Source organism: Ochotona princeps, chromosome 4 (assembly GCF_030435755.1).
Source record: "Ochotona princeps isolate mOchPri1 chromosome 4, mOchPri1.hap1, whole genome shotgun sequence".
Lineage (NCBI taxonomy): Eukaryota > Metazoa > Chordata > Mammalia > Lagomorpha > Ochotonidae > Ochotona > Ochotona princeps.
In genome coordinates this window covers 47,304,782-47,316,305 of record NC_080835.1, presented here as the reverse complement: position 1 = coordinate 47,316,305, position 11,524 = coordinate 47,304,782, and the positions used below count along the sequence as shown (strand labels likewise).

Genomic DNA, 11,524 nt, shown 5'->3' with positions numbered 1-11,524 from the left:
TAGCGGCTAAAGTCCTTGCCTTGAAAGCCCCGGGATCCCATATGGGCGCCGGTTCTAATCCCGGCAGCTCCACTTCCCATCCAGCTCCCTGCTTGTGGCCTGGGAAAGCAGTTGAGGACGGCCCACCCGCGTGGGAGACACGCGTGGGAGCCAGGTTCCCGGCTTCGGATCGGCGCGCATCGGCCCATTGCAGCTCACTTGGGGAGTGAATCATCGAACGGAAGGTCTTCCTCTCTGTCTCTCCTCCTCTGTGTGTATCTGGCTGTAATAAAATGAATAAATCTTTTAAAAAAATGGTAGATGACTCTATCAGAGAACATTAGAAAAATAGAAGTAATTTCAGAAAACCAAATATTTGAGTTGAAAAGTATATTAAACAAAATTAAACATGTGATTAGAAGGAATTAATAGATTAGATCAAACAAAAGAATTAACAAGCTTAAAGAAAGAATTTTAAAACCATACAGAGGGGCCTAGCACAATGGCCTAGTGGCTAAGGTCCTCACCTTGCACGTGCCAGAATCCCATATGGGCTGCAGTTCTAATCCTGGCAGCCCCGCTTCCCATCCAGCTCCCTGCTTGTGGCCTGGGAAAGCAGTTGAGAATGGCCCAAAGCCTTGGGACCCTGAACCTGCGTGGGAGACCTGGAGGAAGTTGCTTGCTCCTGGCTCTGGATCGGCTCAGCACTGGCCGTTGTAGTCACTTGCGGAGTCAATCAATGAATGGAAGATCTTCCTCTTTGTCTCTCCTCCTCTGTGTATATCTTACTTTTCAATAAAGAAAAATACAGAGAAGGAGAAAAAAAAGAATGAAGAAGATAGCATTAGGAAAGAAAGTAACTGCATTATGAAGAGAAAACATGTAGAAATGAGAATGGAAGCTTTCCCAAACCTACTGAAAGACACAACTACCCAGGTACATGAAAGTCAGAAGTTACCAGTCGCATTCAACTCAACCAAGAGTATCTCAAAACAATAAAGTTCGACCAGACTAAAAGATAGAGCATGCTTAAAGCTGCAAGAGAAAAGAAACAAGCAACATGCAAGAATGTTCACCCAACTGCGAATTTTTCAGCAGAAATCTAACAGAGAAAGAGAAGACTTCCATAGCACCAAAGGAAAGAAAAAAAATTTCAAGTACCTGCACACTGCAAAACTGTCGTGCGGAATGGAGAGATAGAGACATTCCCAGTCCAGCACAAACTGTGAAACTTCATCTCCGCCACGGTTGTCCTCCAAGACAGACACACTACAGGGAGTGTGGTTAGATCACAAACAAGTGACCACATTCTTGTGCAGCGGACGGAGCCACCACTTGCACCACCACCATCCCCCACAGCTGCCAGCTCACCTGAAGAAAGCACAAGTGCCTGGGCCCCTCTACCCAGAAGAGAGGTCAGGATGGAGTTCCTGGTCAAGGCTTCAGCTGGCCCAGTCCTGGATGTTGCTGCCATTTGCAAAGTGAGCCAATGGAAAACTCATAGAAAACTTCTGCCTCTCTTGCCCTCTCTCTGTTAACTCTGCCTTTCAAATAAACAAAGCGGTTTCCAAAGAAGATAGAAAGCCCACTGATGCATCTCACACTAAGTGATCTGTGACAAATGACACATTGGATAAAGGACAGTCCTTTCAATAAATGGTGCTTGGGAAATTGGATAGCCGCAAGCAGAAAAATGTAGCTAGAACTCTATCTTTGTATCTTGAACTTTACAGCCTCCATAAGTAAATGTTTACAGAGCAGGTGTTTATTACACTGGTTAAGATGCCCACATAGAGTGCCTGGGTTCAGCACCCAGGCCTAGCTCCTGACTTCATCTCTTACTGGCCATGCCAACTCTGAAGAGGCAGCATGGATGGCTCAAGCAGTTGAGTCCCTCCCACCCGTGTGTGAGATCTGAATTGCACCTCCAGCTTTTGGCTCTGGCCCAGCTGTAGCATGGCAGGTATCTAGGGAATGAACCAATAGGTGCAAATTCTCTCTCTGCCTCTCAAATAAACATAAACATTAAACTATCTAATTAACAGCCTTGGAACCATTTATCCATCTGCAACTCTAGGTCTTAAAATTTAAAGCACAGGAAAACTCCTACCAGTGTGCTTGCCTCCTGGGAACACTTTCTGAGGGCTGTAACTTGGAGGAAGCATCATGTGCCTCTGTTGGGGTCGCAGCTCAGAGGCTCCGAGTTCTTCCCAGGACACTCAGTGGCTTCTGGCTCTGCTGGCTGTCTAAGCCTTGAGGAGAGCTCTCTGAACACAGGCCTGGGCATGCCTTTTCACATGGTCACCCCAAGGCAAAGCTGGAGGAGGCTGGTGAATGGCGGTTGTCAGACCAGTCTCCTAACTGCTGGTGCAGGAACATCACATGAGGCCAGAGGATGGAGGTGGACCCCATGACAGAGTACGACACAGTACTCCGTATCAGCAAGGGTCGGAGCAGCAAATGAGAGATTTAGCCAAAGGGATTTGTCCTAAGGATTAAATGTGCGTGATCACGGTGGTTGCTGAAGTCTATGGAATGCTGTGGCCTCTGTCTAAGGCGGTAGCCCAGAGGTCTCTGCAGGGCTGCAAGGCCACAGTTTGGGAAAGGAGAGGCCTGATTCAAACCTGGGCCTGTTGTTGCCTGACCAGGACTAGTCCCATGATCCTGCAAGCATTCCAGAGAATACAGGCTAAGTCACTCTACAAGAACACAAGAAGTTCATAATATTTTTAAAAATAGTCACCTTCTAAGAGTAACATATAACCAGTTCATTACAAAATTTGGCAAATTAAGAGGAACATAGTACTTACCTGCCTTTCCCACAAATTCTTCTAAGAAGTCAAATAGTAGGGGAAAAAATCTTCTCAAAAAGCTGTTCTATTTAAAAACAAAGTAAACTAGAACGTCCTAGCTTTACAAACCCTGAATTATTTGCTCAAAATGCCTTGATTACTAGCATCAAAACAATGTGAAAACTAGACACTGTTGGAGTACTTCAAAAGTCTGTAGGATGGGCCCGGTGCCATGGCCTAGCAGCTAAAGTCCTCGCCTTGAAGGCGCCCATATGGGCGCCGGTTGTAATCCCGGCAGCCCCACTTCCCATCCAGCTCCCTGCTTGTGGCCTGGGAAAGCGGTCGAGGACGGCCCAAGGCTTTGGGACCCTGCACCTGCACAGGAGACCAGGAAGAGTTCCTCGCTCCTGGTTTTGGATCAGCGCAGCACTGGCCGTTGCAGTCACTTGTGGAGTGAATCATCGGACAGAAGATATTTCTCTCTCTTCCTCTCTCTATATATCTAACGTTGCAATAAAAAAAAAAAGTCTGTGGGAAAATGGAATTAGAATATATCTAATTGATTACAAGTGATTAGAATACATCTAATTTTGATTCAAAAAACCTGAAATCCAAGCATTTAAAATCCATGAAATCCGGGGAGTCTTCAAAAGTTCATGAAAAATGCACATTTGAAAAAATTAAGGAGTTCAAAAATACTTCTGTGCAGAATAAACTTATCAGTTCCACTTCCCCCCATCTTTGAAGTACCTTCATATGTCTCTTAGCTAGTAAGCACACCTCCACAAAGGGAAGACACTGCAGATGAATCGAGTGGTCAGGGGTTGTGGGTAAAGCTTTATGCTTAACCTGGTAGTGATTACAAAGTATATGCTCTCTTTGGGCCCGGCACAGTGGTCTAGTGCCTAAGTTCTTGTCTTGAATGTGCTAGCATCCCATATGGTCACCAGTTCTAATCCCTGCAGCATTACTTCCCACCCAGCTCCCTGCTTGTGGTCTGGGAAAGCGGTCAGGGATGGCCCAAAGCCTTGGAACCTGCACTCGTGTGGGAGACCTGGAGGAAGTTCCTGGCTCCTGGCTTCAGATGGGCGCAGCACCAGCCATTACGGTCACTTGTGGAGTGAATCATCAGACGGAAGGTCTTCCACTCTGTGTCTCCTCCTCTCTGTATATCTGACTTTCCAATAAAAATAAACCTTTAAAAAAAAATACTGAGTGTCTTCTGTTCTATCATGCATCATTCCAAAGAGGATGTGCAGCAGATTACAAAACAAAACAACAGAAAGCAAAACGTTCATAGCAGAATTAGCTGCTAGAGGCATGGAGAAAGAGGGCCACAAGTGAGCCCTCGTTTACACAACATATTCACACCCACCTTCTCAACTGCACCTGCTGCAGAGGCTTGTTCCTGTGCTGCTCCGGCTGACCGTGACCTTCACTGAGGCATGTGACTGAGTGCTGGGTGCAGCACATCCACCATGCAGAGCCACAATCTTCAGGCCAGTTACACTAGCCACCACATAATGCAATGGCTTGGTCACTGGTTCGGGTCACTAGCACCTAAAAGCTGAAAGCAGAGGAAGTAGTCCTCAGTTCTGCCAAAAACGCTCCCTTGCCCTTCTCCCCCAGACCTGTGGGCACATCACAGGGGTGGGAAGAGATCTGCTAAGTGTGGGCCACCAGGCCCTTTGGTCAGGAGCACACTGCCAGTGACTTGGGCAGTCCCTGCTCCCTGGGGCACACTGCTCTTGACATACACACTAACCTCTGCATCACAGTGCCTGGCCAGAAACTTCCAATTGTCATGCCCAGAGCAGCACTCACACTTTGGAGATGGAAGCATGCTGGAGCAATGCCACATGCTGTGATAGGGCTCCTGCTGGTATGCCTAAAGCTAGATTAGTCACCCAGTCAGTACCTGAGCACCTGTGCAATGTCCCGCCACACCCGTCAGCCCTGTTTCCCTCATTCCAGATGCAGAGCCCATGACCACACCCCGCCCCCCAGCTCAGACTTGACTCTGGACTTCCGCACAGGGCTTCCAGCCATCCATGCCTTTGTTCTGTTCTCCTGACACACAATGGCCACTTGTCTAACTGTCCTCAGCCTGGAATGGAACACAAAGTGCTCAGTGCCTCCACTGGTGGCAGATCCCCCTACAGCACCTGCTTCTGAGATCCACAAGGACAAGTCTAAGTTTCAGACATCTCTATGGGCCGGGAACCAGGACAGGGCTTGACACAACAGTGACAACCGATACTCAGCACCACCCACTCCTGACACTGTTCTAAGCGGGTGCTTTGAAACATTCATGGAAAACAGAAAATCAAACTAAAAAGTGCCTGTTTCAAGGCAAAATAAATAAAAATACTGAATGCCATGGCTATCAGGAGTCTTAAAAAACCATGGAAAATGTGCATTATGACAACATTCATAAATAGACTTCAAAATTCTTTTTACATCAAAGTGAACTTACCCTTTAATTTCATTTTTCCATAAACTTTTCAAAGTCTCATCATAAATATTCCTCTCCTTTATTTATTCCTCCTGAGCTTACGACGTGCACAGTTACTGTTACTGTCTCCAGTGTGTACACAAACACATGGTCACAGTAGCAAGCAAGAAGTCAGTGATGTGCTGTGCAACCTTTACCAGCAACAACAAAATCACTTCTCCCTCAGTTGTATCCTGGGCATATAGCTTGTATCAGATCCTAAATAAGCAAAGCACAACAGACCAAGTTCTACCTTTATAAAACTTACGTTGAGAATCAGCAATTAGCGCTTGTGATAACAAGAAAAGTACAGAAGAGTAACACACATAACAGAAGGGACTGGCAGTTACATATTTTAGAGGGTATTTTAGAGTGATCATGGCAGTTCTCTCCAAGGACAACTGAGCAGAGACTTAAGGAACAAGTTACCAAGGAAAAGCCCAGCCTTGTGGGAGTTCAACCTGGAAGAAGCTGTGTGGTCTTGGGCAAATGACAACTTTTCTGAGCCTCAATTTCTTCAATTATCAAGCTGGGATTATCTCCATATACCTTGCTGAGTTCAGAGGACACAGAAGTGGCCAAGAACCAGAGGTAAGGTCAGCTCGCGCCCAGATCCACAGTACGCACAGACGTCTGATTGGCCAGCTGCTCTGTCTGCATGGCCAACAGTTGGCTTTCTCTGCTCCGCTCTCTTTGCTGCTCCCACCTCCCCAGCCAGAAGGGCCCACTTCGACCCCCTGCCGGCAGCATACTGAACTGTGGCTAGCCTCAGGATTTGCTCCCCTATTCTCAGTTATTACTGAGCATGCACCACTTGCCAAGCACATAAGTTGGAGAGGGAGGAGAGACTGTCTCGGCTGCCCAGGAGCTCAGAATCAGGAAACAGACCCAACAGACAAACAGGCAGTGACAGCGCAGAGGAGGCATCAGCAGCTAAGAGCCTAAGGGGAAACAGAGGGATGATCAGCTCTGCCCAGGAGGCTCGGAAAGCCTTCAGATGACTCCAAGTACACCTTCAGTAGTAAACAGGAAGCAGGTGAGGGGAAGGCATTCCAGGTAGGAACAGTACCTGCAAAGCAGAGACGCATAAAAGCCAACACTAATTGGCTTGAGATGCTCTATTTCATCAAGCTGCACTTTTGGAGCTTCTTGCAAAGGAGTGCGAGTGAAAAATAAAATGAAAGAAGCTGGTTCCCGGAACCCTGATGAAGCTACACAACCCAGCATCCCTGGAAAAACTACTGTTTCTGTCCAGAAAGAGCTTTGGGGGGGATCATAACTGTGGCATAGAGGGCTAAGTCATCACCTTCGATGCTAGTATCCCAGCTAGTGGTGCTGGCTGAAGCCTCGTCTGTTCTACTTCTAGTCCAGCTCTCCGCTAATACACCTAACAAAGTAGTAAAGGATGGTCCAAGTACTTGCACGCTTGCATCCACAGGAAGACCGGGATGAAGATTCAGCCTGGCCCAGTGCTGACAACTGCAGCCATTTGGAGAATGACCCAGGGCACAGAATCTCTCTCTGTAACTCTATTAATAAACAAATATTTTCCAAAAAGCAGTTTTTTCTCCTCAAGACAGAGGATGTCCTGTGTCCTATTCTCTCACACCTAGTCTTCCTAATTCTCTTAGGAAATGGTTTATGCTGTCAAGTGGCCATCTTTACAACCCTGGCCACATCTTCTCCCACTCTGTGCTTTAGTCTCCTCTTCTATGGAGTAAGAAAATAACTCTTGTCCAATCCCTCTCAATTAGCCACTTGAGTTAACAGCTCTGAGAGCTGCTGGTGATGCTTGGGTCCCAGGCCTTCAGAGTATCCTGAGTGGCCCAGCCGCTCTGAGCTGGCTGGTGGATGGAGATGGTGCCACACTCCAACTTTATCAGGCCAAACTGTGCCCTCCCCTTCCCATGGCTCACAACCTTCCCTGAAAAGTCAGCATCCACACAGTTTGGTTTCAGGTGTTTTATTAAGTGGGCCATACTGTAGCTGGTTTCTAAATTGCAAAACAATATAAATTTAACAATAACAACATAGCCAGTTAGACTGTGACAAGTTTTTCCTTTCTTTAACAAAAGAAAAAAACACACAATGACGAGTTAAATAAATAATATGTTAAAAAAAAGAAAAATATAAAGAAAAACCTGTTAAAACATGCTTATGTTTACTGTGCAACTGTGTGCCGACAGGAAGTGTGATCTTCAGCATGATGGCAGGTCCCGGCATGTCTCTTTCCCAAATAATACTGACAAAAAAGGAAAGCCACAGGACTGACTGGGCAGTGCCTGCTCACAGGCATGACTAAAAATCCCTTTGATTGGAGCAAGGGGCTTCCTGCTCAGCACACCTGTGTGGCCCATGAAAGCCAAATATTAGTAATAATGTTAATATAGAAAACATCAGTTTAAAAACGACGTGGAATGGCCTCATTCACGCCCCACGCAGGGCAGACTTGCCCTGCACGAGGCGCCAGGCTCAGTTCAGGGGTGCTGAGGGCTCCCCATACGTGGCCATGCGAGGGAGGGTACCAGCTTTAAAATAAGCGGCACCAGCCTCGCTCCCTCTCCATATTACTCTCTCACATGAAAGTGTGTAAAAAGTAAATCAGCAAATAAACTCTAAAATAGATTATTTATTCCAAAAATCCTCTAGTTTTCTTTTTACAGTGAGTGTACACCTCCTCTCTGTCTCCTGCACAACTCTGGAAGGAGGGGCCGAGTTGCAGGCTCAGTCTTTCTCCGTCCGGCTGCCGGCTGGTGCTGGCAGGTCAGATATCGATGCCCTTGATAAGGGACGTCTCCAGCGTGATGTTGAACTCCTGCAATGTCTGCAGCACGCGAATCAGGGAATTGACAAGTGTGTGGTCTTTGATCAGCGCCACATCCTCATACATGTGTGCGGTGATGGGGCAGTCAGCCAGCAGGGCAATCCAGTGATGTAAGAGGTGATCTCTAGAAGGGCAGAAGTGGTCCATGTGGGTCAGAGAAGCAAAAGACAAAAAAGAAACAGTCAGTTCAAAGCCAAAGGAGAAACCCTGAACCAATCTGAAGCTGGAGATGGGCAGAGCTCAGTGAAGAGGCCTTACTGGTCCCCATGGCAGCCCCTCAGCCCAAACAGTGAGCTACCCCATGCTTTCTCAGCTCTGCCCCCAGGTCTGCTCCTCCTCTCCCGCCTCCCACTCCGCAGGCAACACCTCTACCAAGCAGACAGCAGACTGCAGGCACCACTATTCATCCATCTCAACAGTCATCTTTGCGTTTAGAACATACTGCACTCTCCAAGAAACTTACCCTTCATGAAAACCCTATGATAAGAGCAGGTACTAAATTAACATACACAGATTAAACAGTCTGCTCAATATCACACTGCTGGCAAAAAGGCTGACCTGGGATGTGAACCTAGTTAATGTGGCTCTAAAGGTTGTTTTGTTTGTGTGTGATTTTTTTTTTATTAAAACAAGCAGAAGGACACATAGGAAAGGTTCCCATTTACTGATTAACTCCCCAAATATCCATAATGGCCAGGGCTGGGCTGCGGACACAGCCATAAGCTGGGAATGTAAATCAGTTCTCCTATGAAGGTAGCTGGGACCCAATCACTGCCTCCCAAGGTCTGTATCAGCAGGAAGCTGGAGTCAGAAGTTGGAGTTGGAGTTGGAACCCAGCCATTCTAATATGGCATCTCAGCTACTAGGCTCAACACCCACTCCTACAGCTTTTTCTTTTCTTATGATTTATTTACTTGACTTGAAAGTCAGAGTTAGAGAGGGGTGAGAGAGACAGAGAGAGCTTCCATTTCTTGGCTCACTGCTGAAATGGCCACAAAGGCCAGGGTTGGGTCTGTTTAAAGCTGGAAGCAGGAGCTTCTTCAGGGCCTGGGGCCATGGGCCATCCTCTTGCTTTTCCAGGCCACAGTAGGGGGCTAGATGGGAAGCAGAGCAGCTGGGACATGAACTGGTGCCTATATGGGATGCCAGATCCACAGGCAAAGGATCAGCCTGTTACACACACCACCACACCAGCCCCTAGAGTCTTGTTTTCAACTAGTATGTCAACTCCCTCCGTTATATGGCCTTAACCATTGCCTTAACTTCACTTGAACGTTGTGTTCTCTCATCCAGCCAACAGAATATTTCCTGAATGATGATATCTACTGTGATGCATACTACCATCACAGAAGATTAACACTATTTCAGTTTCCTGATTAAACAATTTTTTGTTCTAATACAAAAGCAGTCTTCCTCTAACCCAGGCCCACAAGGCTCTTACCTGCCTTTCAACTGTTTTCCTATCACTGCTCTTACTTTCCATTAATGGCTTTAACCTCAAACACGGCCTCAACCTGGGTCCTCTGAGACTTCTCCTGTCATTATTCAGCACACCTTAGGAATGTGCACTTCCTTTGTAGACTCTTAATAAACTTCTGCCTTGCACTGTATTTAAATTAGGACAAATGAGCTTCTAAATGATGGAGACTATGCTTCATTTTGGACTCCTCCAATGACCTTCCATAAGGTCATTCAAACTTCACTGAAGGAATACTAGATAAACTTGACTTCAAAATTTCCTGGCTGGTCAAGTCTGATCCTTCCCCCATCCAAATGTGGTTCACTCTTCCCCAGTGACAGTCACACTCTCATGTCCACTCCCACAGTAGCCCACACATACATGAAGGCTACATGAAGGGAATGAAGGATCCCCAGAAGGCCTTCAGGAACTCCCCTGCATCAGGGAGCTTCCTCTTGCCTGGCCATGCATCACGAGACCTATGGCACCAGCTCCTGGGCTCGCTGCTACACACTCAGGGCCCTAGAACTTCAGTACCTGGCTCCCAAGCACACCAGCATCTGGAATTTGCCATCCTTGCCGATATTCCGAGGGTTGTTGTTGATTGCAGTGACAAATCGGCAGAAGTTCCGGGCCCTTGTATGCCAGTTTTCCTCGGGGACAACTTCATTCTGCTCCAATGTCTCATAATAGGTTTGTGCTTTTTCTGAGGAAAGTAGAAAAGTTTGCAGTGACAAAGGTTCTCCAAACCTGTCCCTGGCTGTCCTGCAGTCAGTCACTCTCCAAGTCCATGCAACTAAGTCAATGAGAAGACCACTGATGTTCCGGAATCATGGATCACATTTCCAAATGACCTCAGGTTTTCTATCCTTACTTCTTAACATTTATTTATACGACCCTTGACATAAAAATGGCCTTTTTCTTAGCCTGAAGATATAAGAAAACTCCAAGAATAGTTTCTTGCATTAAAATTCTCCCACTGGGCCCGGCGCCGTGGCCTAGTGGCTAAAGTCCTTGCCTTGAATGCACTGGGATCCCATATGGACGCCGGTTCTAATCCTGGCGGCCCTGCCTCCCTTTCAGCTCCCTGTTTGTGGCCTGGGAGGGCAGTGGAGGACAGCCCAGAGCCTTGGGACCCTGCATCCGCGTGGGAGACCTGGAACAAGTTCCTGGATCCTGGCTTTGGATCGGCGTTGTGGCTCACTTGGGGAGAGAATCATCAGACGGAGGATCTTTCTCTCTGTCTCTCCTTCCCCCTGTGTATCTGACTTTCCAACAAAAATAAAAAATAAATCTTAGAAAAAAAACCTCTTACATTGAATATTATAGCAACTGAACTCCAATAATTTCTAAATCTTTGGCATCTACAACGATAAAGTTAAGGGCTTTCTCCTTAAGCCCATGTAAGACAACAGATAGCTAGAAAGAATCCTTCCTGTTTGTTCTCAGGGGAAAGTGATGCTTTTGTCATTCTCTTCAAGAAAACCAGGGCAAATAAGTAACAGGTTTAATTTGAGAACCATCTGATTTGAGTCCTAATATCACAGACCCAGAGAAATAGTGGGTCTCCCAATTTCTCTACATGTTCTTCTCATCTTTGTGCCCTTGCCCAACTCACCCAGAAAATCCCAAATGAAGACATTTTTGAAGAGACGGGGTGATTTAAATCCATGCTGGAAAGCCTGCTCCAGGGCCGAGACAAGGCCACATTCTCCACAAAGCAACAGTGTCAAACTGCCACGCTGGGTAAGAAAACAGAAAGTGCTATGTTTGTCTCAACCAAGCTGCCCCATACACCACTGCATACCCAAACCCACAGCCCAGAGCTAAGAGGACAGCAAGAACCTTCAGGGACCATGTCTGATCCCCCAACACATGGCACAGTTGTGGCTCTGAGCAGCTCTTGGTGATGAGCTATGAAGTGACCAGATGATGGATCTGAGACACACAGAGGAAGATTCCCCATCAGGAGGACA

The 11,524-nt window shown here is 46.9% G+C and overlaps 1 protein-coding gene across 1 annotated transcript in view; it reads right to left on the bottom strand.

Moving 5' to 3' along the window:
- Positions 1-7,212: 7,212 nt before the first annotated feature.
- Positions 7,213-11,524, bottom strand: part of DENND5A (DENN domain containing 5A) — an 86,382-nt gene continuing 82,070 nt past the window's right edge. The window contains exons 21-23 of the mRNA XM_058663403.1: positions 11,167-11,290; positions 10,086-10,254; positions 7,213-8,213 (exon numbers count right to left, since the gene is read on the bottom strand). Coding sequence (XP_058519386.1) covers positions 8,030-8,213; positions 10,086-10,254; positions 11,167-11,290 — 477 coding nt within the window. The 3' untranslated portion in view covers positions 7,213-8,029. The remainder of the gene's footprint in view (positions 8,214-10,085; positions 10,255-11,166; positions 11,291-11,524) is intronic.